The sequence below is a fragment of the Indicator indicator genome, chromosome 19 (assembly GCF_027791375.1).
Source record: "Indicator indicator isolate 239-I01 chromosome 19, UM_Iind_1.1, whole genome shotgun sequence".
NCBI lineage: Eukaryota > Metazoa > Chordata > Aves > Piciformes > Indicatoridae > Indicator > Indicator indicator.
In genome coordinates this window covers 19,724,823-19,750,593 of record NC_072028.1, presented here as the reverse complement: position 1 = coordinate 19,750,593, position 25,771 = coordinate 19,724,823, and the positions used below count along the sequence as shown (strand labels likewise).

The 25,771-nt window shown below is 48.5% G+C and overlaps 2 protein-coding genes across 2 annotated transcripts in view; both read left to right on the top strand.

The window, feature by feature from the left end:
- The first annotated feature begins 127 nt into the window (after positions 1–127).
- Positions 128–12,803, top strand: NUDT21 (nudix hydrolase 21). The gene is made up of 7 exons (XM_054389609.1): positions 128–243; positions 3,149–3,349; positions 6,009–6,072; positions 6,749–6,838; positions 7,484–7,559; positions 8,215–8,329; positions 12,513–12,803. The coding sequence occupies exons 1-7, from the start codon at positions 128–130 to the stop codon at positions 12,532–12,534; spliced, it is 684 nt and encodes a 227-aa protein (XP_054245584.1). The 3' UTR covers positions 12,535–12,803.
- Positions 12,804–15,715: 2,912 nt separating this feature from the next.
- Positions 15,716–25,771, top strand: part of AMFR (autocrine motility factor receptor) — a 49,517-nt gene continuing 39,461 nt past the window's right edge. Inside the window, exons 1-4 of the mRNA XM_054389607.1 lie at positions 15,716–15,955; positions 17,443–17,535; positions 22,354–22,518; positions 24,487–24,639. Of these exons, the coding sequence (XP_054245582.1) occupies positions 15,716–15,955; positions 17,443–17,535; positions 22,354–22,518; positions 24,487–24,639 (651 nt within the window). The remainder of the gene's footprint in view (positions 15,956–17,442; positions 17,536–22,353; positions 22,519–24,486; positions 24,640–25,771) is intronic.

The following is a 25,771-nucleotide window of genomic DNA, read 5'->3' as shown; positions in this document are numbered from 1 at the left end:
AAGTGTAGTCGGCGGTTCCGGTACGGCGGCGCGCTGAGAGTGTGCGGCCTGGCGGGGAGGTTAATGGCGGACGGGGTTCCCGCCGCTGGGCACTGAGCACTCCCTTGCCGCCTCCCGCCGCGCCGCCATGTCCGTGGTGCCGCCCAACCGTTCGCAGACCGGCTGGCCCCGCGGGGTGAACCAGTTCGGGAACAAGTACATCCAGCAGACGAAGCCGCTCACGCTGGAGAGGACCATTAACCTGTGAGCGCCGCCTCGGGCCTGCCCGGGGCCCTGCCCCCGTGCCGTCCCGCTAGCGAGCCCTTCCCCACTCCGTCAGCAGCCCCTGGGCCGTCCTTCGGACAGCCTGCGGGAAGCTTTCCCTCAATATCCACCGCGTAGAGTCAGCCAGGGCTCCAGGTGCTCGCCGGCCGCGGGGCTGAGGAGAGAGCGGCGGGAGAGCCCGGTTGCCGGCGAGGGGTCTGCCCCTCTCTACGAGGGCGCGTTGTTAAGCAATGACCCGCCAAAGTGCACGGTGGTGTGGATGCTGAGAGCTTTGGAGCCGTCGGGGAACGGGGGAGCGTCTAACGTGTGTGCTTTAGCGTGTAGAAACAGCTCCTGACTCGGGATGAACCTCTAGAAACTGCAGGTCGCATTGAGAGGAGGCCAACATCACCTGGGCTTCTCTCCTGTGTGCTTTCCTAGGCACCTCCCCTAGGAGACAGAGAAACAGGCCTGGGTGGGCCGTGGGCTCACTCTGTATGGGCAGTGGGATGTGATGAGGTGTGCGGGGTGTTTACTGACTTCTGGTGTGGGCATTGTAATTGAAATGCAAAATGGTGGCAAGAGAAATCTTCTGTTGTAGATAAAGACTGTTTACCAATAAATATTTGCTTCCTTTAGATGAAAAGCCACAAACTTCAGCTTCCAGTGAGCTCTGGTGGATGTGTTCTGTGTTCTGTGCTGAGCAGTGGTAGAAACAGCAAAATGTTAACTGGAACAGCCCATGTTCAATTTCAGCAATTAATCACAGACTGATGTGTGTTTTCTTGGTATGGGTGAGTTTATTCACAGTTAGAGAGAGTCTTGTGGAAGTTCAGAAACAAACTTCAGAGACTGGTATATTCTTAGAGTATTTGTGAAGAAAAGATTCAGCAGGGAGCTGTGTTATCACTGTTTTGTAAAGTATGTCTGTTTTTCAGAGTTTGGATGTAGCCACCTTAGCACAGTGTGGGTTAGCATAGTACAGCTCTCTGTGGAGTTAAAAATGGAAACTAGTGGAAGAAGAGATGTGGGTGGATATAAGCTGTCAGTGAAAGTAGGGAAGCTTGTTAATAAATAAATCTGCAGTTAGGAAGCTGCTTGTTTGGGCTCTCTTGTGGACAGGAGAAAGGGCTGTAACTACTGCAGCTGGTTTGTGATCTCTTCACTGTAAAATGTGGAAAATTTCAGGGGTGAGGAAGAATTGGGAGGGGAAGTGTGCATGCAGCTTAAGTTTGGTATCTTGATTTAGAGTATGAGTCTTGTGAGGAGCAGCTGAGGGAACTGAGGTTGTTTAACCTGGAGAAAAGGAGGCTGAGGGGGGACCTCGTTGTTCTCTATAGCTCCCTAAAAGGAGGTTGGAGCCAGGTGGGGGTTGGTCTCTTCTCCCAGGGAATAAGGGACTGGACAAGAGGAAAGGGCCTCAAATTTCCCCAGGGAAGGTTTAAGTTGGGTATGAGGAACAATTTCTTACCCCAGAGGGTCATCAAGGCCTGGAACAGGCTACCTAAGGTACTGGTGGAGTTCCCATTCCTGGAAGTGTTTAAAAGCCTTGGAGATGCGGTCCTGAGGGATGTGGCTTAGTGGTGACCTGGCAGTGCTGGATTAATGGTTGGACTTGATGTTCTCCAAGATCTGTTCCAACCAAAACAGTTCTGTGACTGAATATTGGGAAAAGAATAGATGATGAGACTCATCTGCAGGAGCTCATTCCCCATGAAGTCAGTCATTCCTTCTGTTCAATCAGCTGCTGGATGTTACAAGTCCAGAAAGCCATGGTGCTAACTCCTTACTGCTCTGCCCACAACCTGTTTTCTACTTCCTTTTTGGCTTACCCAGCTAATCCTGTCCTCTCTCCAGGCCTCCTGCTATCAGATCTCTGTGTTACTTGGATTTTCTTGTCTGTTTCCCTGTTGCCCTCTGTGCTCTCTAGGACTGACTGATTTCTTACCTAAGCTTTCGTTTCTTTTCTGGCTTTTTTTTCATTCCCTCCCACCTAGAGAAACCTCTCTCTGCTCCTGCAGAGAGGATGCAGATGTCCAGCATTGCTCAAACTTTGATCTTTCTCCAGGCCCTGCACTTGGACACTCAGCATTTTCCTCTTCTGTGACCCAGATGTCTGATTTCCCACTTCAAAACAACCACTTCTAACAGTTTAGATCTCTGGCTTTTCATTACTTCTGCAGAAGAGCCCTGCAGCTTCTTCCCTCCCTCCCTCCCTTCCCAGCAGAGCTTTTCTCTCCTGTTTCTTTCCCAGCTCCATTCAGCCCTTCAGCTGCCTTGTCCCTGTGATGTGGAGATCAAAGAGGTGTGGGTGCTGAATAAGTTACTGGTGGTTCTTCTGTGTTCTTGCCTTCTCTTGAGTCAGCACCACACTAGTGGTGATCAGCAGGACTTTATGGATCTGTATCATGGTGCAGGACTTACAGGGCCTCATAAGCAAGGTCTAGTGGAAGGTGTCATAGAATCACAGAACTGTCAGGGCTGGAAGGGAGCTCAAGGCTCAGCCAGCTCCAACCCCCCTGCCATGGGCAGGGACACCTCACACCACAGCAGGTTGCTCACAGCCACATCCAGCCTGGCTGCAAAAACCTCCAAGGATGAGGCTCCCACCACCTCCCTGGGCAACCTGTGCCAGACTCTCACCACCCTCATGGTGTCCTTGCCCATGTCAGGGGGGTTGGAACTGGATGATCTTTAAGGCCCCTTCCAACCCAAACCATTTTCTGATTCCATGAATAAGTCCTGGCCCACCTTGAGCATGTTTCCATTTCGTCGCGCTCCGGAGGTCGTGCTAAGGGTGGACGCCGTGTCCTAGGGATTTAAACACAGATTTCTTGTTGGGACCTAACTTCTTCTTCTTTTTTTTTTTTTTTTTTGTTTTGTTAAATCCCCCTCCTACTCACAGGTATCCTTTGACCAACTACACCTTTGGCACGAAGGAGCCCCTCTATGAGAAGGACAGCTCGGTGGCAGCTCGCTTCCAGCGCATGCGGGAGGAGTTCGACAAGATCGGCATGAGGCGGACGGTGGAAGGGGTTCTGATTGTCCACGAGCACAGGCTGCCCCACGTGCTGCTGCTGCAGCTGGGCACTACCTTCTTCAAGCTGTAAGTGGCTGTTTCATGAAACTAACCTGAGCTGTATTGGCACAGACCACTCAGCGTGGGGGCTAGAGGTTGAGGTGTGATTGGCTGGTAGATGTTTTCACAGGATTGTTGAGGTTGGAAGGGACCGCAAGGATCATCCAGTTCCAACCCCCCTGCTGTGGGCAGGGATACCCTGCACTAGATCAGGTTGCCCAGAGCCACATCCAGTCTGGCCTTAAAAAATTCCAGGGATGAGGCTTCCACCACCTCTCTCGGCAGTTTCAGTGTCTCACCACCCTCATGGGAAGAATTTCTTCCTAAGGTCTAATCTAAATCTTCCCTCCTCTAGCTTGGATCCATTCCCCCCAGTTCTATCACTACCTGACACCCTAAAAAGTCCTTCCCCAGCTTTCTTGGAGCCCCTTTCAGATACTGGAAGGTCTCCTCAGAGCCTTCTCTTCTCCAGGCTGAACAACCCCAACTCTCTGTCTGTTCTCATAGGAGAGCAGCTCCAGCTCTCTGCTCATCCTTGTGGCCTTTCTCTGGACACCTTCCAGCACCTCCAGATCCTTCCTGTAATAGAGGCTCCAGAACTGGACACTGCTCCAGGTGGGGTCTCACCAGAGCAGTGCAGAGGGCAGAATCACCTCCCTTGCCCTGCTGGCCACACTTCTCTTGATGCAAAACAGGATATGGGGTTGAAGGTGATTCATTCCTTTCCAAGACTTAGTCTGGGGAAATTTGTGGGGTTTTGCTATCAAGTGCATTTGTCTGACTCTGCTCATGACAAGGGGTGATGGTTTAAACTAAAAGAGGGAGATTCAGACTAGAGAGAAGGAAAAATTATTTTCTTATGCAGAGGGTGGTGAGACCCTGGCCCAGGCTGCCCAGAGAGGTGGTTGATGCCCCATCCCTGGAACTATTGCAGGTCAGGTTGTTTGGGGCTCTGAACAACCTGCTCTAGTTGGGGATGTCCCTGCTGACTGCAGAGGTTTGGACTGGATGACCTTTAAAGTCCCTCCAAACCATTCCATGATTCTTAGGATTCTGTGAGTGAGGTGACTTAGTTTGGAAGTGACTGGAAATTTTAGCTGTGGTGCATCACTGTGGTAAGATGGGCTGGTAAGAGGGTTGGAACTAGATGATCTTTAAGGTCCCTTCCAACCTCAAGCATTCTATGATTCTTAGATGCTGTTTATAGCTCATTAGCTGTGTGTTGTGCTTCCCTTGTGAAAGCTGTTCTGCTTAAATATCTTCATGCTGTGGGCACCAATGGTAAAATGAAGCTGAAGCACTAAAGCCCAGTAAGATCAGAATGCTGTCTGCTTACAGACTCCTGGGTGAGCTGACAGAAGAAAGGCAGGCATTTGAATTTGAGGAAGATGCTTCAGTTCATCTCATAGTTCATTGCCAGAGTGAAATTGGTGTGTTTGCATCATGAGGTTGTAGTGCTGGTAGAGCTGCCTGTTTTCTGTTCTAAACATTATCCTGTTTGTGTTCATGCTCTCCTGTTTCTAGCACACATTATTTGTTCTCAGTTGTGGGTGAAAACAGATTTTCTATCCATGTCTTTTTTTGATTTGGTTCGGGGTTTTTTTGATGTCTTGATTTGGGAGATGTTTGTGGACACAAGAGACTCAAAGTTTTGTCACAGTCTTTAAAGATGAAAATGTGGTTTTAGGGTTTTTGTTTGTTTTTTTAGTTTTAATTAATCTGGCATCAAATGCAGGATGGTTCCCCATATGAGTTTTATTTTCATAGATTCATGGAATGGTTAGGTTGGGAGGGACCTTAAACATCATCCAGTTCCAGTCCCCCTGCCATGGGCAGGGACACCTCCCACCAGCCCAGGTTGCTCAACCTGGCCTTGAACACCTCCACGGAGGGGGCAGCCACAACCTCCCTGAGCAACCTGTTCCAGTGTCTCCCCACCCTCACTGGCAACAATTTCTTCTTAATCCCTAGTCTCAATCTCCCCTCTTCCAGCCCAAAGCCATTGCCTTTTGTCTTGTCACTCCCAGTCCTTGTCAAAATTCCCTCCCCAGCTTTTCTTGTAGGTCCCCTAGGAAGAACCCCATGGGTCCTTGAGCAGCCTGGTCTAGTGGAAGGGGTCTCTGCCCATGGCAGTGGGTTGGAACTGGATGCTCCTTCAGGTCCCTTCCAACCTAATCCTAATCCCTGAGCAACCTGTGCCAGTGTCTCCCCACCCTCACTGGCAAGAATTTCTTCCTCATCTCCAGTCTCAATCTCCCCTCTTCCAGCTCAAAGCCACTGCACCTCTTCCTCTCACTACAATCCCTTGTATTTTCTGCTTCCTTTTTGCTTCAGTGGATCTGCTTTGGAGATGGGAATAAATAGAGTCCATATTTACAGGTCTTTTTTTAGCTTCTGGTGCTTTTATATAGTTAAAACTTTAGCTGTTAAGTGTCCTGGTTGTTATCATGTGTAGTGTTATACTTCATTCTGCTGAAGTTGACCTATTTCATGTAATCATTATTTTAGCCTCAGCTTGTCTGAAAGCTCAATTACTGTCTTGAAATTGAGCACAATTAGAGCTGAAACTTGTTAATTGAGTGAATTTGTCCCACCTCTGCCTGGCAGCACATCTAACCTTAGCTGTGAAAGTCAATAAATGCAGCAAAAACCTAACTTCAGCTTTCCTCTTTGGTTATTTCCACAGACCTGGTGGTGAACTCAATCCAGGAGAAGATGAGGTGGAAGGGCTCAAACGTTTGATGACAGAGGTCTGTTCTCTTTTGTGCCCTTGTGCTGCTGGCATGTGGGGTTATTTTTAGAGTTAACAACTCGAAAGCTGTAGAGAACAGCTTCTGCTGTGTGGATCTGTTGTGCTGCTCTCAGGTAGCTAACAAAGGAGACAATGAGCTTTTGTTTATCTGCCTGGGGAGTGACAGAGTGGTCTGGTGGCTGCCCCCGTCCCTGCCTGCTGCTCAAGCCCTGTGTCCATTTGCAGCTTTGCTTTTTGGGTTGATTTCAGGCAAGGGAGGGTGCAGATGGGAAATAAGATATGTTGTGGAGAAAATTGATGAGGACTTGCCTTTGAGATAGTCTTCCCAAGGCACCAATCAACCTTCCTTGCTCTCCAAGTCAGCTAAACTTAATTCTATCAGGTGGCTTAATGCATTTCATCCTCCTCACTTGATCTGACAAAACCTCAGTTCAGCTGAATGCAGCACGAGATTTGAAATGCTTTCAACAGTGTCCTTGTCTTGTCAGCTGAGGCTTTTGCTAAGTAATGTCCCTTGATACAAAAATGCTCTGAAATTCTAGGAAAAGCTGTTCCAGAGCAGTTCTGAACTCCCATCAGACCCTTAATACAGCAGGTCTTCATCCTTCCAGTATGTGCTGTCTAAAATAGACTCAGAGTGGTTGGAGTTCTGACTGTAACTGACTGTTTGGTAGATACTGGGTCGTCAGGATGGTGTTCAGCAAGACTGGGTGATTGATGACTGCATTGGCAACTGGTGGAGACCAAATTTTGAACCTCCACAGGTGAGTACCCATCTGCCTTTTCATCTTCAGTCAAGAATTGATTGTTCTCAAAACCTTCCACCTCCCAGGGTTGGGCTTTTTGAGCAACAGCTGCAGAAGGAATTAGTCTCTCTGGTTTTTAACTTTTCACTTCTTTTCTGTGACTGAGGAGAAAGCCACCACAGACTTGGTGGCTTTTTCCCTGGAAAGTCCTATGTGTCATCTCCTTCCTCACACCTATCCCAATGGGATGAGAAACCACTGAGTGTCATCACTTCCAGTCCTGTGCTGAGCCAGACAACACCATTTCAATTCCTGTTGCAGCCACAGTGGAATCTCTTGTGCTGCTGCACGTGGAGCAGATGCCCTGTGAATAAAACAGTTTCACTCCCCTCTTTCTAGACACTTTGCCACTGAACATGCTCAGTTTGCTGTTAGCATTTCTGTCTGTTTGGGGTGTTTTAACTGGCCATGGTGCCTCCAACAGCTGTGACAACAGCATTCCCTTGAGTGCTTTGCTTATTTGAAGCCATGAGGGATCAGGATCTGCCACATGGAAAGCTTGCACAGTGCTTGTTAAGTTACAAAGCAGCACTTAAGATTGCACTATGTTTTCAAGAGCTCTGAACAAGCCATTTTTTGTTGTTGTTGGTTTTTTTCTTCCAGTATCCCTATATCCCAGCTCACATTACAAAACCAAAAGAGCACAAAAAGCTTTTCTTGGTGCAGCTTCAAGAAAAGGGTGAGTGCTTGTTTGCAATGAAGCTTGATGTTTTATTTCCTGGGAAGAAGTGTCAGGGCAGTTGCTGTTCAGATGCTTGAAGGGTTTTCTAGTTGATAGCTATAAAATTAAATGCTTTTTGTAGCATTTATACCGGTTTTGGGATGAGGCAGATGATCCTTTGGATATGAGTTGCCAGTAAATGTTCATTCCTGCTCCTGCAGCATGTGAGCCCTACACTGATCACAGGATGTTAGGGGTTGGAAGGGACCTCTGGGGATCTTCCAGTCCAATCCCTCTGCCAGAGCAGGACCATAGAATCCAGCACAGGTCACACAGGAACACATCCAGATGGGGCTGGAAAGTCTCCAGAGAAGGAGACTCCACAACCTCTCTGGGAGCCTGCTCCAGTGCTCTGTGACCCTCACAGTGAAGAAGTCCTTCCTCATGTTGAGGTGGAACCTCCTGTGCTGGAGTTTATATCTATGGCCCCTTGTTCTTTTCTGAACCAGAAAAGGAATAAACCTGCTCTAATGCTATATGCAGTGATCTTGTTTGGAGGTGTGGGTGGGCAGTGATACCTTGGCTGAATGTGTGGTGCCTTTCCTTATTAATTCTCTAATAATTTTCTCAATTCTTCTTGTTTTTTTGTGTGTTGTGTTGTTTTGTTTTTTAGCTCTGTTTGCAGTTCCCAAAAATTACAAGCTGGTTGCTGCACCGTTGTTTGAGCTCTATGACAATGCCCCAGGATATGGCCCCATTATTTCCAGCCTTCCTCAACTTTTGAGCAGGTATATTAATGATTTCTTTGGATTCTAATTCTTGGGGGACACCAGAGCACTGGAGAAACCAACCTGAGAAGGTTGCAGCTATCCCAAAGAGCTCAGAGTTGACCTCAGTCAAGATGATGTGTTCAAGAAAGGAGCAGATGTGGCACTCTGGGACATGGTCTAGTTGGTAGAAGGTTGACTAGAAGGTTGGGCCTGGTGTTGGCTAGAAGGTTGGGCCTGGTGTTGGCTAGAAGGTTGGGCCTGGTGTTGGCTAGAAGGTTGGGCCTGGTGTTGGCTAGAAGGTTGGGCCTGGTGTTGGCTAGAAGGTTGGGCCTGGTGTTGGCTAGAAGGTTGGGCCTGGTGTTGGCTAGAAGGTTGGGCCTGGTGTTGGCTAGAAGGTTGGGCCTGGTGTTGGCTAGAAGGTTGGGCCTGGTGTTGGCTAGAAGGTTGGGCCTGGTGTTCTTAGAGGTCTTTTGCAACCTGAATGATTCTGTGATTCTAAGATGTGGTGGAGAGTTTAAAGGCACTGGTTGCAACTTGGTAGCACCAAAGTCATACTTAGAAGTTCCTGTATCTTAGCTTCCTGTCAAAGGAAGGTGTGAAAGATGGTGAGGATGAAGCTGTGCACAGGGTAAGGAACAGCTTCTTTGTCAGTGTTGGGGACAGTGTGAAAGTCAGAGCCCAGATGTGTGCCTGCAGCACTGTGTTAGGTGTGCAATTCATCAGAGCTTTGTGGTAGGTTCTTTAGAGTCTCTCTGGTACAGCTTACAACATGCAGCATCTTTATCACACAAGTATCTGCAGGGACAGGTGTCCCTCCTTTTCCCAGTGTCCACACTCTTTGGCTTTGTTATCTGAGAATCAACCTCTGTTATCTTCTACTTTGGGTCTCCAGAGGTCATTGGTCCCACTGGTTCCTGTTACAGGCATCCCACAGCCTGTCAGCTGCTACTTGGGATGTAGTTCCCTCTTTGAGGAAAAAAACCTGCTAGCAGAATGTCAGCTCTGGTACTGCCCATAACAGGCTTGTATCCTGGTGGGTTTTTTCCTCTATCTACTCCCAGTTTTGGCCATTAGAGTTAGGATGTTAGGGGTTGGAAGAGACCTCTAGAGATCGTGGAGTCCAACTCCCCTCTCCTTGTGGGAGCTTCCCCCTCCCCTGCTCTCAGGACCCCGGATACTTTCTCCTGAGTGCCTACAGAATGCTGGCTGTTAGGCAGCCTGTTGTGTTACAGGTAAGATCCTGGTGTTTGCCTGTCTCAGAGCCCAGGAGTCTTGCTGGAACTCTTTGGCCAAGTGCATCATTTGCCTCCGCTTCTCAGTGCCGCACTGAGGACTTGCTCTGACACAGCTCAGAAAGTAAAAACGATCGAGTGGTTTCACTGTTCAGAGCAACAGATCCAAGAGGTTCAGGAGTGCTGGTGGTAGAGGCACTGACTGCAAGGTGATCTCAGGTTAATAAATCCTGGGTGACATCTGAGAGTTGGAGGCACAAACCTTTGCATTAGCTCTGATATAAAATACAAATGCAGCAGACGTTCAGCTGTATTGAAGGTGCAGTTCTCACCAAGAAAGGTGTCCCTGTCTTGGGTGGAGAAGGAGCACAGACCACCTTCCACCTTCATCTGTCTTCTCCCCCAGTCTCAGCTGCTGCTGCAGCTGGTGGTGGTGCTGGGCACACTGCATCCCCCTCACTGACCTTGGTACCAGTGCCAGAGGCAGCACACCCAAAGATGCCCCTCTTGTGGGTTTTATACCCCAGCCCAGGCTGTCCCTGCCTCCTAGGGGATGTTCAGCATGATTTGGAGGGAGTTGAGTAACTTAGTCATAGGTGTTTAGCATGTACTTTATTTTCCTCATTGGCATATTGAGGGGTGTCAACTTGAATATTAAGAATCATAGTTAATTATGCAAAGGTCTTTGCTTGGGCACCCTGGCCTTCAAAATCTGCTTTGCAGATGGGTGGTTGAGTTATGTAAGCCTTGCTTCATCAGTTTTAACCAAAACAGGGCCTTCTTTTCATTGTAAGACTCCTTCCTTGAGCTCTTTGGCAGCAGCTTGGCAGATCTTTGTTAAACATCTGCTGATTGTAGATGACCTTGGTCCAGAAGCTTACTGAATCAACTTGCCTCCCTGTCCTATGGCAAGCTGTTTTGCCACACAGCCAAATCCCAGTTTGGTATCAGTGCAACAGACACAGCCAGAGGATCACAATCCCAGCATGGTGAGGGTTGGGAAGGGACCTCTGGGCATCATCCAGTCCAACCCCCCTGCTAGAGCAGGGTCACCCTCAGCAGCTTGCCCAGGATCACAATGTCTAGCTGGGTTTGGAATCTTTCCACAGCCTCTGGGCAGCCTGCTCCAGGCTTCCAGCACCTTCACACCAAAGTGTTTTTCCCTCCTGTTCAGATGGAACCTCCTGGGTTCCAGTTTGTGCCCTTTGTCCTGTCCCTGGGCACCACTGACAAGAGTCTGGCCCCAGCCTCTTGCCCCCCCACCCTTGAGCATTGCTCAGATCCCCTCTGGGGCTGCTCTTCTCCAGGCTCAACAGCCCCAGGGCTCTCAGCCTTTCCTTCTCACAGAGATGCTCAACATCTTTGTAACCTCTGCTGGACTGTGTCTGGTAATTCCTGATCTCTCTTGAAGAGGGGAGCCCAGAACTGGACCCAGTACTCCAGCTGTTGCAGAATAGAAGGGAGGAGAACCATCCTCAACCTGCTGGCCACACTCTTCTTCACACACCCCAGGGGACCATTGGTGTTCTTGGCCATGAGGGCACATTGCTGACTCATGGTGAACTTGTTGCCCACCAGCACTCCCAGATCCTTCACAGAGCTGCTTCCCAGCAGGTCCCCCCTCACCTGTACTGGTACAGGAGGTTATTCAAACCCAGCTGCAGGACCCTCCACTTGCCCTTGTTGAGCTTCATGATGTTCCTCTCTGCCCAGTTCTCCAGGCTGGACATCTGGGAGTTGAGATGGATGTGTGCTTTCACTGGGTGCTAAAACTTGTGATAAAACTCAGTTGAGAAGAATCAGCTCTTCTGAGTGTGTCTCTGTGTTGCCTTTGGGCTACCAACTAGAGAAGGGCAGATTTAGATTGGATATCAGGAAGAAGCTCTTCACTATGAGGGTGGTGGAACACTGGAACAGGTTGCCCAGGGAGCTGGTTGAGGACCCATCCCTGGAGATATTCAAGGGTAAGACTCAGTGAGGCCCTGGGCAGCCTGATCTAGTTGGGGATGTCCCTGCTGACTGCAGGCGAGGTCAGAGTGGATGACCTTTTGTGATGGCTTTAAGACTGTCTTTTTAATTTTTCTTCACCAAGTTTGAGCAGAGAAAGTGGAAGAATGTAAATAAATCACTATTGGGTGTAAGAAAGCAAAATAATGATTATTCTAAACACTTCCATTGGAGAGAGAGAAATGGTTTAGAATCACTACTCAAAACAAAGTGTCTCAGTCTCAGCTTGCTCAGCTTCTGTCTGCCTGCTTCTCTTTTCTGGCTGAAGATAAGACACACACACTGACCTTGACAAGCTAAGTCTAACAGCCTCTCTGCTTCTTGACTCTCTGCCTTCTGCCAGGGGGGTATGGGGGGAGTCCTTCTGTCTCGGAGGGAGGCCCCTTGGGGAAGAAGCACAGCCCCTCGAGGGGAGAGGGAAACCAGAGGGCTTGGTTTTTCTGTTTATTTGTAAATGTGTATATTTGTACACATTCATTGCATTTCATCACAGATTGTAGTTTTGCTTGTAAATACAGCTTTCATTTGCTTCCAGACTGAGCTAGCCTGCTTATTATTGGGGGGGGTTTCAGCTCTCACACTGTTACACCTTTGGAGGTCCCTTCTGGCCCAGACCATTCTATGATTCTATAGGGTTGGCCCTGAGAGCAGAAGTGCTGTGGGAGGGTTGCTAATGGGAGAAGATCACTCTCATTGGTATTTTCATCTATTTGAAGCTCTCTTAAGAGATGAAATGTTAACAGTTTCTTTTTCTGTGACCTTAAGAGGCCATTGTGCAAGTCTGTTGCTGGACTGGCTGTTAAAAATGGTGCTTCAGGCTCTACTCTAAAGTCATCTTATTAAACAAAACAATTTTCACCTGTTAGTGGAAAAAAAAAAAACCCACAAACCAGGAGCTTCATCATTCCAAAAACGTCACTTAAGGAATGCCAATCCCTCACTAATAATTCTTTCAATTTTAGGTTCAACTTCATTTACAACTGAATTTCCTGCCTAACCTGGAGAGCCTGACAGAAGAAGCCGTCTCTGTGAGCACAGCTGTACAAATGTAGAGGAAAAAGAACTGAAGTGTGACACAAGGATCTGATGATTTTTGGGGTTTTGTTTTCTTTGGTTGTTGTTGTCATTCTTTTCCTGAAGGCCACTGAACTTTTCTCCTGTATTGATTAGAGAAGTGAAATCTCAGCTGTTTAGGTAGCAGGCTAGCAGAGTGGTATCAGTGTTGGAATCACTTTTTTTTTCATTGTAATACTCACCAGATTTTGTTTGTTTGTTTTTGTACAACATTAAACAAAATGGTTAAGATCCTGTTTGGGATTTTGCTGCTCTTTTATTGTTTAGGGTTTTGAGGGCTTTTTTTTTTTTGTGTTGTGTTTGGTTGGGTTTTAACTTGTCTCCTACTACTAGGTGTGTATTTTAACCTTTGTTGCTTTCCTTCAGGAATACATGGAATCACAGAATGCCAGGTGGGAAGGGACCCCATCTGGTCCAACCTTTCTAGGTGACAATGGAGTTTGAAATGAGCTGGCCCAGCACTCTGGCAAGCTTGAGTCTTAAAACTGCCCAATCCACTGATTCCCCTTACATCTCTTGACTGTTTTAATGGGGAAAAATTTTCTTCTGGAGTCCAGATGAAATCTCCCCAGGAGTAACTTGCAGCTGTCACCCCTTGTCTTTTCCATGGGAGTCCTTGTAAATATAGAAACAAGAGAAGAACCTAAACAATTCAGGGACCATTTAGATGCTCTGATCTTCATCCCTGAGCAGCAATTAGTCTGAGGGAGAAATTAAACAGGGTAAGTAGGAGCAATATAATTTTGTATCTTAAGAGAACAGACTGGATGTTTTGAGTGAGTATGAATACCTAGACCACAGAATCCCAGCATTGTGGGGGTTGGAAGGGACCACTGGAGATCATCCAGTCCCAACCCCCTTGTTTCAGCAGGGGTACCCACAGCAGTTTCCCAAGGATCATAATGTCCAGGTGGCTTTCGAGTCTTTCCAGAGATGGAGATTCCACAACCTCTCTGGGCTGCCTGCTCCAGGGCTGCAGCACCCTCACACCAAAGAAATTTTCCTTATGCTTAGCTGGAAATTCCTGAGTTCCAGTTTGTGCCCATTGCCCCTTGTCCTGTCACTGGGCACCACTGACAGGAGTCTGGCCCCAGCTTCTTACCCCCACCTTTTAGCTCTTGCTGAGCATTGCTCAGATCCCCTCTGGGGCTGCTCTTCTCTAGGCTCAGCAGCCTCAGGGCTCTCTGCCTTTCCTCCTCATACAGATGATCCAGTCCCCTCAGAATCTTTGTGACTTCCACTGGACTCTTCCTTGTGTTTCTTGAACTGGGGAGCCCAGAACTGGACCCAATACTCAAAATGTGGCCTCAGCAGGGCAGAGTAGAGGGGGAAGGCTAATCTCCCTTGACCTGCTAGCCACTGGTCTCAGGATGCCTTTGACCCTTCTTGGCCACAAGGCCACAGTGCTGTCCCATAGGCAAGTGTCACCTTTGCCCAAAACTCAACAGCACTGATCTGGAAGCATTCCTGTTTGTACAGGGCTTGGCAGAGGTGTGATATCTGTCTTCTCCCTTTGTGTCCCTTGAAGAAAATAACAACCCAGCAAATTCTATTAGCCTGGCCTTCAGGTCCAGTTAAAATATGGAAAGTGAAATTAATTTGGCTTGTTTTTATAGCTACAGGACAGAATTTGGGTAATTTGGGTGATGTTGAAATGTTTTGCCAATGCCATGTGGCTGTGCTTGCATCTTATCCTGAAGCTGCTGTGGTAGAGCAGTGTGCTGTGTCACTGCACTGCTGCTCTTTTTCCTCCCTGTTGCAGTCTCTTGCAGATAGTAAACAACCACCTTCATTTTTCTTTCACATGCTTGGTTAAACAATTCCAGCTGGATGTCTCTCTTCCTAATGCTTTCAGCATTTTGGAGTTTTGTTTTCCAGGACTTGTTTCTAAGTTCTGCCTGCGATCAGAAGCTGCACTTGTGTATGCCTTGTCCTCATGAGTGTGTGCTGCCAGGGGAACTGAAGCATGCTGAAGTGCTTGGTTCTGGGGCCAGCCACATACAGAACAATTGGGCCAACTTGGTGCTCCAGTCAGATGGAAGCTGTGCAGTATGGGATTGATACTGGAAATCAGGGATCACAGAATAATGGAATGGTTTGGGTTGGAAGGGTCTTTAATGCTCATCTAGTCCAACCTCCCTGCAGTCAGCAGGGACATCTGCAACTCGAGCAGGTTGCTCAGGGCCCCAAACAAGCTGACCTGCCTGATGGGGGAGAGATGGGGCATCTACCACCTCTTTGGGCAACCTGGGCCAGTATCTCAGCACTCTCACGGTGAAGAATTTCTTTCTTACATCAAATCTAAATCTACCCTCTTACAGTTTAACCCCCCCATCACCCATTTCCCTGTCATAACAGTGCCTGATAAAGTCCCTCCCTAGCTTTCTGCTAGACTCCCTTTCTGGGGGAGGTCACCTAAGTTCTCCCTGAAACCTTCTTTTCTGGAACTACTGGAAGAAATGCTAGAAATACTAGAAACTATAGTGGTTGGGCTGTTCACTTTGTCTATGCTTCCCACCCCTAGGACCATACAGTTAGCAAAATAGATGGATTTGTGGACAACTACCAGGTGGAGCAAGTAAAGTTAGGAGGGGAGTGTAGGGATTTTTTATGAGGAAGAGAGGGTGAAGGTTTGGAAGGCAGATGCCACCAAGCACAAGCAACTTCCTCCTCCATCCCTGCACGGCAGTTGGAACTGAAAGAAGTTTTGTTCGAAGTGCACGTTAAGCTGCCTGTGGAAGGGCTGGAGTGCAGTGCCCGCTGCCTGCCTCCTGCAGTGGCTCTGGGGTCTGCCGAAGGAGAACCCCTCAGACTTCCCTTCTCTCCCGCCTTTGCCTGCGCGGAGGCTGGCCGGCAGCGAGCAGGCTGAGGCGCTCGGGGCCGGGCCGGGGTGGGCGGAGGGGCCCAGCACGCGTCGGGGCCCGGGTGGAAGCACCGCCCCGGCCGTGACTCAGCGGGGCCGGGTGTGGGGGGGGTTGGGGCCGTTCGCTGGGCCAGCCTCGGGGAGGGGCGGCGGCGGCGGCGGGGCGGGCGCTTAGGCCGCAGGAGCCGGGGCAGCGCGGCGGGCGGAGGCCGCGGCGAGTGCTCCGCCATGCCGCTGCTGTTCCTGGAGCGCTTCCCTTGGCCCAGCCTCCGCACCTACACGGCGCTCAGCGCCCTGGCCCTGCTGGGCACCGGCCTCAGCGCCTACTGTGCCCTCAGCCAGGCCCCCGGCACTGCCCAGCCGGACGGTGCGGCGGAAGGCACCGAGCCAGCCGAGACCCCGCGCCACGGCGGGCCGCGGGCCATAGACCTCGCCTACTACCTGCTCTCCGACAGCCTCTGCGTCTGGGTGAGCTCCGGGTGGCCGGGCCGGGTGGGGTGAGGCTGGCGGCGGGGCCTGCGGGCCTGGCGGAGCGGCGCGGCCTGCGGCGGTGTCGGGGCGCTCTGCGCGGCCTGTGCCCGCCGCCGAGGGTGGCGGAGAGAAGGCGGCCGGGCCTCCCCCGGCTCCCTGCCGGGCTTCGGAGGGAGCGGAAGGTCGTTATTGTTTGAAAACGGTTCCCGGAGAGCCGAGGGAAGAGAGGCGGCTCCGCGGGCCGGCTGCCCGCTCTGGCCCGGGGGTGCTCCCCTGCCCTCCCCGGGCCGCTGCCGCGGTCGCTGTCCGCCTTTCACGTCCGGGGTGGTGAGGTTGAGGTAAACCCAAGAGACCCGAAAGTTCAGCGAGAGGCTTGTACATGTCCCTGAGGACGCCCCTCTCGCCGTGGGGTGTTTGAGTGCAGCTCTTGGGTACCTGGTGGGTGCTGCAGCTGCGCTGCTCGAAGCGCTGCCCGTCCTGCTCTGCTAGGAAGCTTTTCAGGAGGCTGTCAGGGGTTCAAGTCCACACTTTACCTGCTCCTTCTTTTAAAAAAATAACATTTCAAGTCACGCAGATGAGAGGAAGCCCTCCCACCATTTAAGACAAAAAAAAAAAAGAAAAAAAAAAAGGAGGCATTTGCTGTAGCTCTTTAAACCTAAACTTGGCAATAGTATGTGAATCTTGGCTCGTTTGTTTTTGTAGCTGAAATAAAGGCTCAAGCTGAGGATATCAAAAGTCTACCTGAGCTCTTGCTGTTGAGCTTTTCATATGCCTGTCAAAGGTGATTGCACATCTGCTTTCCAAGGTGCTTGCTTGGCCGAGAAGCTGATATTTGGCATACCAAATACATGCAGCCTGTTGAAATTCAGTCTCTGGACCTTAAATTAAAAGCTCTGGAAGAGTTTATTGTATGTGCTTTAGAAACCACAGCGTGAGGCTGCTTCACCATTCCCACCTCCCCTTTTTAGTGCTCCATGTAGGTCAAAAGTTAATTGCAAGTGTTCTGTCAGATATGAGAAGCAGTTTTCTCAGGTCTCTGTACTCTGCTCCCTGCTCCTTTGCTTTAAAGCAGTTTGCCTTGAAGCATTTGAGCAGTTCTTCCACAGGGCTGAATGCTAATCAGCGTGTTTGGAGACAGTGTCTGAATCCTCTTCCTGTAACAACCAGACCCAAACTGGAGGTTTCTTGTCCACCCTACGTAGGTTAAACAAGAGTGAGCATCTGTGAAGAGCTAGGTTGGTTTGTTGGGATCTACTTGGTGTATCAAACTGTATTTCCAGACCAAAAAATTCAAGTGACTTACCAGCTACTGTAGATGGCTTGGAAGAGACCAGGGTTAGATTTCACCAAAAAAAAGAAGGCAATTACTAGCGTTCTGTGAACAATGGGAGGTTTTGTTAGACCCCTTCATTCTCCTCCTCTCCCTGGCCCCTCTGCTAAATAGGGCAAAAGTATTTGTTGCTGACTGCTTGCTTTCTTTCCAGGTGCTGGTGAACACTGCCTGCTGCTTCCTGATGCTGGTGGCTAAGCTCATCCAGTGCATGGTGTTTGGTCCTCTGCGCGTCATTGAGCGGCAGGTAAGACAGTGACGCCTTGCCTTGAGCGTTGTCATAGAACCATACAACTGTTAGGGTTGGAAGGACCTCAAGGATTCATCTAGTTCCAACCCCCCTGCCATGCACAGGGACACCTCACACCACAGCAGGTTGCTCACAGCCACCTCCAGCCTGGCTGCAAAAACCTCCAGGGATGAGGCTTCCACCACCTCCCTGGGCAACCTCTGCCAGGCTCTCACCACCCTCCTGGGGAAGAATTTCTTCCTAACATCCAATCTGAATCTACTCACTTCTAGTTTTGCTGCATTTTCCCTAGTCCTATCACTCCCTGACACCCTCAGAAGTCCCTCCCCATCTTTCTTGTAGTCCCCTTCAGATCCTGGAAGGCCACAACAAGGTCTCCTCAGAGCCTTCTCTTCTCCACACTGAGCGACCCCAACTCTCTCAGTCTGTCTCCATAGAAGAGGAGCTCCAGCCCTCTGCTCATCCTCATGTCCCTTTTCTGGACACCTTCCAGGACCTCCAGATCCTTCCTGTACCAGGGTCTCCAGAACTGAATGCAGTACTCCAGGTTGGGGTTTCAGCATAGTGGAGTACAAGGGGGAGGGTCACCTCCCGCAACCTGCTGGCTACGTTGTCCTGTTCCATCATTTCTTGGTATGGGGCTGCTGTGCTTTTCTGGATGGAATTGCTGCAAGTACACAAGAAAAGTCAATTTTGGAATAACATGAAGTGAAATGATAACATTTGCTCAGCTAATATAGCCACAACCACAAGCTTCCAGTTATCTCAGAAGGGAACTTCTCTTTTTCACTGTTCCTATTGTATTTTGTGGTCAGCTTGAAGATCTTTCTTTCCTCACTGAACTTTATCTAGATGACTTTAGAAGTGCACCTCATTTCAGAATACTTGTGTGTGTTCTTCTCCATTCAGTCCCACTTGGGGGCATTTCTCCACTGTGTTTCATAGTTAGCTATGAGCTCCAGCAAACTTCCTGCACCTTGTTTTATGCCTGAGCTACTGGGGAAGTGTTTTCCATCCTTGTATGTTGTATGGATGATTTATCTGCCTATCTTGGGTTGAGCAGACAGAAATCTATTTTACACCCCCTCCCCTCCCCCAAAGGAGTAAAATAGAAATGCACCACAGAATTGGAAAGTTTAAATGGAAATACTATTCACAAATATATACAGAAATACAAAACACTCAAATTCATAAGCTACTGGCATCTTGGCTTGGATTAGAAATTCTGTGTCTAGCAGGAGCAGGGAGGGGATTGTCCCCTGGTATTCAGCTCTGGTGTGGCCACACCTCGAGTATTGTGTTCAGTTTTGGGCACCTCAGTACAAGAGAGATGTGGAGGTGCTGGAGCCAGGGCAGAGGAGGGCAACAAAGCTGGGGAAGGGCTTAGAGAATAAGTTTGATGAAGAGCAACTAAAGGAGCTGGGGATGGTTAGTTTGAAAAAGAGGAGGCTGAGGGGAGACCTCATTGCTGTCTACAATTGCCTAAAAGAGGTTGTGGAGAGGTTGGTGCTGGTCTCTTCTCATGGATAATTAGTGATAGAACAACAGGGAGTGGCCTCAAGTTGCCACTGGGTAGGTTTAGACTGGACATTAGGAAAAATTTTCTCACAGAAAGAGTAGTCAGGCATTGGAATGAGCTGCCCAGGGAGGTGGTGGAGTTACCAACCCTGGCAGTGTTTAAAGGTGGTTTGGATGTGGTGCTTGGGGATATGGTTTAGGGGTGACCCTTGTGGAGTAGGGTTCTGGGTTGGACTTCATGATCCTGAGAGTATTTCAGGTGGAGTGAGGTTCTCCTCCTCTTCTCTGCCCTGGAGAGGCCTCATCTGAAGAACTGCATCCAGTTCAGGGCTCCCCAGTTCAAGAAGGACAGGGAGGGAGTACAGCCAGGGCTACAAAGATGAGAAGGCACTGGAACATCTCTGTTATGAAGAAAGGCTGAGGGACTTGGGGCTTTTTCACCTGGAGAGAGAAGACTGGGGAGGATCTGATCAATGCTTATCCATACTTAGAGGTGGGTGTCAAGAGGATGGTGCCAGGCCTTTTTCAGTGGTGCCCAGTGACAGGACAAGAGGTAGTGGGCACAAACTTGAACACAGAAAGCTCCATTTAAACACTAGGAGGAACTTTACTCTGAGGGTGTTGGAGCACTGAAACAGGCTGCCCAGAGAGGTAGTAGAGTCTCCATCTCTGGAGGTGCTCAAAACCCATCTGGATGTGTTCCAGTGTGACCTTTTTTAGGTGATGCTGACTTGGCAAGGGGGTTGGGCTGGATGATCTCCAGAGGTCCCTTCCAACCCCTACCATTCTGTAGTTCTGTGATTGTTAAAAATTCAGCAAAGGAATCTTTAAAAAACTTTAAAGCTTTTTAAAACCAGGACTGTGCAGAAGATAAAAGCAGCAGCAGCAGCAATTTGAACAGTATCTGTGTATTTGTTTTTTTGAGGAAGAAAAAAGGCAAATGCTTAAGATGCTCTCTGTAAATGTGATAGCAGTGAAGGGTGTTCATGTATTGAGAAAGTGTAAATGCAGTTCTTGAAGAGAAATCAGGCCATGATAATTTTTTTGATGTGCAGAGCTGAGGCACATAAAGCTTCATTAATAACCAGCTGTGTCTCAAAGCTGCTTGTATTTCTGATTCACACCCTGTAGAGCCTCCAAGTGAAGCATAGTTAAACCAAGGTCCCTTCAAACTGCTTTGGGCTGGATTTTGACTATAAGGATGGGGAATTTTAATCAGTGATAATTTCCAGGATGTTCTCTACCCTCTTCAAAACTGGAGTGAAAAGCAGGAACGGCGTGGATCCGTTTGTGCTTGGGCAGTGGGAGTAAGCTTCAGGCCTCATGTACAGGCAAGCTGGTTGTTAATATTTGTGAGCCAAAAGTGGCAGCATCATGAAGGAATTCTGGGCCTGTCTTAACTCAGCTCCTGGTGATTTCATCATGTTCTTTAACAAAACGTTTTGGTTTATCATTTTTTTCCCTACCCCCAACAAGCTGCCTTGCTCTCTGCTGCTCAAGACCATCACATTGTTTCTTCCATACTGTGCCTGTGTGGGATGGTTTTGTTTTTTTCATTGCTCATCCATCTCACTCTCCACTTTAGGCGTTGTGCTTTTTCAGAGCAAACTTTGTCACATCTTCTCTTAATCATCTCTACTTTCTGGCAGGTTTCTGGAAGCAAGGTTCTAGGCTGTTTGGGCAGGTTTTCTGTAGCAATTTGTTTGCAAAGGGGACTTTGTGTTTGCAGCTTGGTATCTTTGTTGCTTGGGTGTGAGGAATCAAAGTGAGATTACACTGGGTTTGTGCTAAGCACTGTTTGAGAAGTATGGCAGATGTCAAAGTTCAGGGCTGACCACTGGATAAGCATCAGATGCTGTCTGTGAAGCCCTTTGCCTTCCTAAAGGGAAGAGAAAGGGAACAGCAGAGGGAGACTGATGGGCTGGGAAAGAAACTGAGCCAGCTGGGATGGGAATGATAAAATGAAATAGGTACAAGTAGATACAACCCAATATGGAGCCCAACCCCTGATGGCAGTGACATCACCACTGTCACCACTGATTCTGGGGGCAGGCACTGGGCAAGTCCCAGGCTGGACTTGGCAGCAGATAGGAGCAGGATTCAGGAGCTGGGTTCTGGAGCTGGATCCTTGAACAGCTGGATCAGGGTGGAAGACAGAAGGGACAGAGTCCTCCTGAGACACTGGCCAGTGAAGAGGCTTGACTCTGGTGCTCCCTCAGCTTTCTCCTGAAGATGCCATCCATGGGATACAATCCCTTGTTGGTCAGTTGAGGGGCACCTGTCCTGTCCACTCCTCCCCACAGGTGCCACCTCTGACTTACTTCACCCCAGTGTGGGGCACAAAATGTGGCAGTGCCCTTGGTCTGCACAGGAGCAAAGATAAGCCAGAGCCCTTCTGCAGCCCAGCCCTTGCCATTAACTCTCCCCATCAGTGTTCTCACTGCTAGAATGTCACCATTTAAGGTTTTCAGGGCAAAAACTCCACAGGACAGAATTTAGATTACCCCTTTTATTTTCCTGAGGGGAGAGAAGGACATAAGCAGGGGAAGTAAGGGGTAAACAAAAGAACTTGCACAGAATTGGAAGTCAAGAAAGCAATTTTAACAAGTAATAAAAAGTATTTAGGGAAAAGAGATGTACAGAGAGATTGAGGGGAGGGATACATATAGGCACATACAAAACCCAATCTGGGATGGCAGTGGATTCCTCCACAACACATGGAAGCAGGCCTGAACATGTGGCAGCAGCTCCCAGCCAGCAAACAGCCCCTCACCAGGCAGCAAGGCAAAAGGGAAGAGAGTCCACTGGAACCTTCCTGCCCCCTTACACAGAGAATGGGCAGGAAAGGGGAGGGAATGCCATGACCCAGGGACTCCCACCAGGGTTGGGTTTCCACCTGCCCACCAGTCAATCCTTAAACCACAACACAGAAGCAGCCACTGGCTGTGAGAACCTGTCCTGAACTTCAGAAAGAAGCAGAGCAGAGACTGAGCTGGGAAGTCAAATCCCTGACCAGAGTTAAGTCTGGCTTAGCTCAAACCAGGACAGCAGGATGCTGTGTCGTGCACTGAGTTGCAGTTTTGCTGTGGTGGTACAAAAGGCTGGCTAGATTCTAAAGACCCTTAGTAATCCAGTAAGGGTCACAAATACTAATCAGCAAGCTTTGGCCAGTCTATTGTCATATTTCTACTTGCATTTCTGTTTTTTTTTTTTTTTTCCTTTTCTCTTTTTCTCTCCTCTGCATGTGAATTTTCAGTGCTTTCGCACATTAACCAAACGTCTTTCTTTCCTTTACAGCATCTCAAGGACAAATTCTGGAATTTCATTTTTTACAAGTTCATCTTCATTTTTGGTGTGCTGAATGTGCAGACAGTGGAAGAAGTGGTGATGTGGTGCCTCTGGTTCTCTGGACTCGTGTTTCTTCATCTCATGGTTCACCTCTGCAAGGATCGCTTTGAATATGTGAGTTTGGATGAAGGGCTGGCTCTTGGGACATGCAAATTCTGTTTCTGGTTCAGGCAGTGGCTCAGGAGAAGTTACAAAGAGATCATTCAGACCATTTCCTCACCCTGTGGTGCTGCACATGTACACCTCCCAGCCTCATATTCTTGCTTTCCTTCTTTAGCTTTCCCATGAGACAAATGGAGCTGAAGATACTTCTTATCCTTGATAAATTGCTCCTTCTGTGTGCCCTGTAATTACTGTTACATAACTCTGAGATGTCCTCATAGATCTCCTCAGTGAAGAAAGCTTGATAGCAGAACATCCTTTAGATTGGTGCCTTTCAGGATTGGTCCATGAAGTCTCTTTTTGGTGGATTCTGTGCTCAGATTCTAGCTCATTTTCATCTGACAAATGTTGACTGCCAATGGCTTGAGAATATACAGCACAACTTCTTCTGTAAGCTGTGTCCCAGTTTCTGTTAATACCAGGAATAAATTCAGTGGAGATGCAGAAACTGAAGGCTTGGCAAGGAAGAAGGAGCTGGAATTTGAACAGTAAATCCTGCCCTTTAAACATCTATAGTGGTTGTGTGTTTTTCTCAGCTCCCCTGCCCTGGAGTAAAAGTTGGATCTGAATTGAATCCATGAATTTCCTTCTGGTAGCTCTGTGCTTTGTGATTTATTTTTATTGCTATCCAGTAAAGTCTGTTAATTCACAGTCAGCTAAGCCCTGAGCTTGAAACTAGGGTGGTGGAGACAGAACTGAGCAGGGCAGGCATCTGGTAATTTTATTGTTGTTCAGAAAGCTGTGAAAGAACAAAGCTCCCATGGGAAGAAATCCTTGTTCTATTCCTTCTGCATTCCAAGCATGTATCCTTAATTCTTTACTTGGACAAATGGTGCTTGTGTGAGCTGCCTTGCAAACAGGAATGTGTGGAACTGAACAGGGCAGAAACAAGGAAGAAGGAACCCATTTGAAAACAAAATGTGGGAGTTGGCTTCATCAGTCAGACCTGAGTGAAGCTTTGGGCAACTCCTTCTGTCCTTGTTCTGTGTTCTTCCCTTTCTTGCCCTGAAAACAAGGAGTTAGACCACCTAAATACTTTGCCTTTTGGATTTGCCTAGGTATAGCCTACTTGGGAGGTAGTTTAGAGGATGGTTGTACTGTGCCTGCTGCTGAATGAAACAGCTGTTTGGAGTAGACTCTGCCCAGTAGGCTCTAGCTTCAAGTTAAATTTTTGGAGGAGGTGTCTCTCTCTTCCAGAGGAAAATGACACTGGAATAACTAGAGGCTGGAAGGTAAAGCTGGACAAATCAGATCAGCTGTAAGGTGAAAAGCTGTCAGAGCAGTTACTCTGAGTGCTCCAAGAGTGTGTATTAAGGTGAAATGTCTGTCTAAAAAGCACATTTGTGCTGAGAAGATGCTGTGGATGTGAGGCAGAAGCTGCTGTGTGAGAAGGTGCCTGTGATTTTCTTGCCCAAGTGGTCAAAACATTAGGTCAGATAACTAAAATGGTCCCTTTTGGCTTTAAAAAAAAAAATCATAGAATCACTTCAGTTGGAAAAGGTCTTTAAGATCATCCAGTCCAACCATTCTCTAACTCTACCAAGTTTGCTGCTAAACCTCAGCACCACCCACATCTCTGCCTCTTCTAAAGACCTCCAGGGATGGGGATTCAGCCACCTGCCTGGGAAGCCCCTTCCAGTGTTTGGGAACCCTTTCAGGGAAGAATATGTTTCTAAGTGACACTAGGACAAACAAGATTTTGGGGTGATGTGTGGTTTTAGCTTGATTCTGCATCATTTATTACTACATTGCATGGTGGCTTGGGTTATTCTGGAAAGCAAAAGATTTTCCTGCAGGAGGACTTGTTTGGTGAGGTGGCTTCCTGATAAGTCCTTGGCTTGGCAGAAGGACTTACCAGGAAGTCAGGGTGGATGAAGTCCTCCTTTACACCTGTGATGTATTTATGTGTTTGTGTTGCAGCTCTCCTTTTCTCCAACCACCCCCAGGAGCAGCCACATCAGAGTCCTGGCCCTGCTCATAGCCATGCTCCTGTCCTGCTGTGGCCTAGCAGGCATCTGTGGGGTTATTGGCTACACCCATGGCATGCACACACTGGCTTTCATGGCAGCAGAGGTGAGACTTACTTCATGCATGTCCTGCTTTGCTTTTCACCCCTTACTTGGGGTTATCTTGGCACATGGTGGCTCTTTTAGTTTCCCCCAAGGAAGAGACTCTAAAGACGAACAAGCCCTCTCCTGTTTAAGACGGGTTGCCAGATCTGCATGCCTTGCTCTCATCAGAGTTTAAACCAGCAAAAAAAAAAAAAAAAAATTGTGCCAGAAGAAGAGAATGAGAGGAGAAAGCCAGTGAGATATGCTGACCTCACATGGCAGCCTGTGGAAGAAAGAATGGTTGTGCTTCATGAGCATTGCAAGAAGGGTCAGGGCTGCTAGAGAGATGGAGAGTGTGAATGAAAGAGTAACTGTGCAGCTCAGCCTCTTCCTTGGGGCTTGTCTTTTCTGTTTCATTTCTCCCCAAAAGGGATAAGGCCTTACATCCTTTCCCCAAGGCAAACTGGTGGGGTTTGCTGATGTTTGTGGGGAGCTGTGCCTCAGCTGAGATGAGCAGCACTTGTCTGGGGCACTGATGGAGCCTCTGCAGTGTGTTTGTGGGTTTGATGTTGTGGTGGGTTCTTGTGCTCTGCCTGAGGATGTGGTTATCTTCAAGATAGAATTCTAAGGCAGTTGTGTTAGTTAGAACATCCTTAGTACAGCTAATCAGCAGCCTGTAAGGTTTTTCTTCTCTTGAATCTTGAATCCATGCTTGGAATTAGTGAGGAGGGAAGAAGAGAGTCAGCTGATGGTAGGAGAGCATGAAGCTGGTCACAGCAGAGTTCAGTTATTTAATCTGTCTGTTTTCTTGGCCTGAAACACAAGAATATGCAGGGCCAGATTGGTGATGACCCAGTGGAAGGGTACTGAAGTTCTGCCAGGGTCTCTAAGAGGTGAGGTCTCAGTGGTGGTGTCTCTTATCTTGCCTTGGCAGAAGGGCTTATCAGCCTCATACCAGCAGGGGCTGGGCTTATCAGGGAGTGCTGCAGTGTCCAAGTGTCCTCTTATTACTGCTGCACCACGCAGTTGTGTGCATGTTTTGGGTTGCAGGTTGGGGCCCAGCTGCTTCCAGAATTGTTCTGGTTGGAAAAGACCTTCAAGATCACTGAGCTCAACCACGGAACTGGGAGGTGTTGTGTCTGCTCATTAACAAA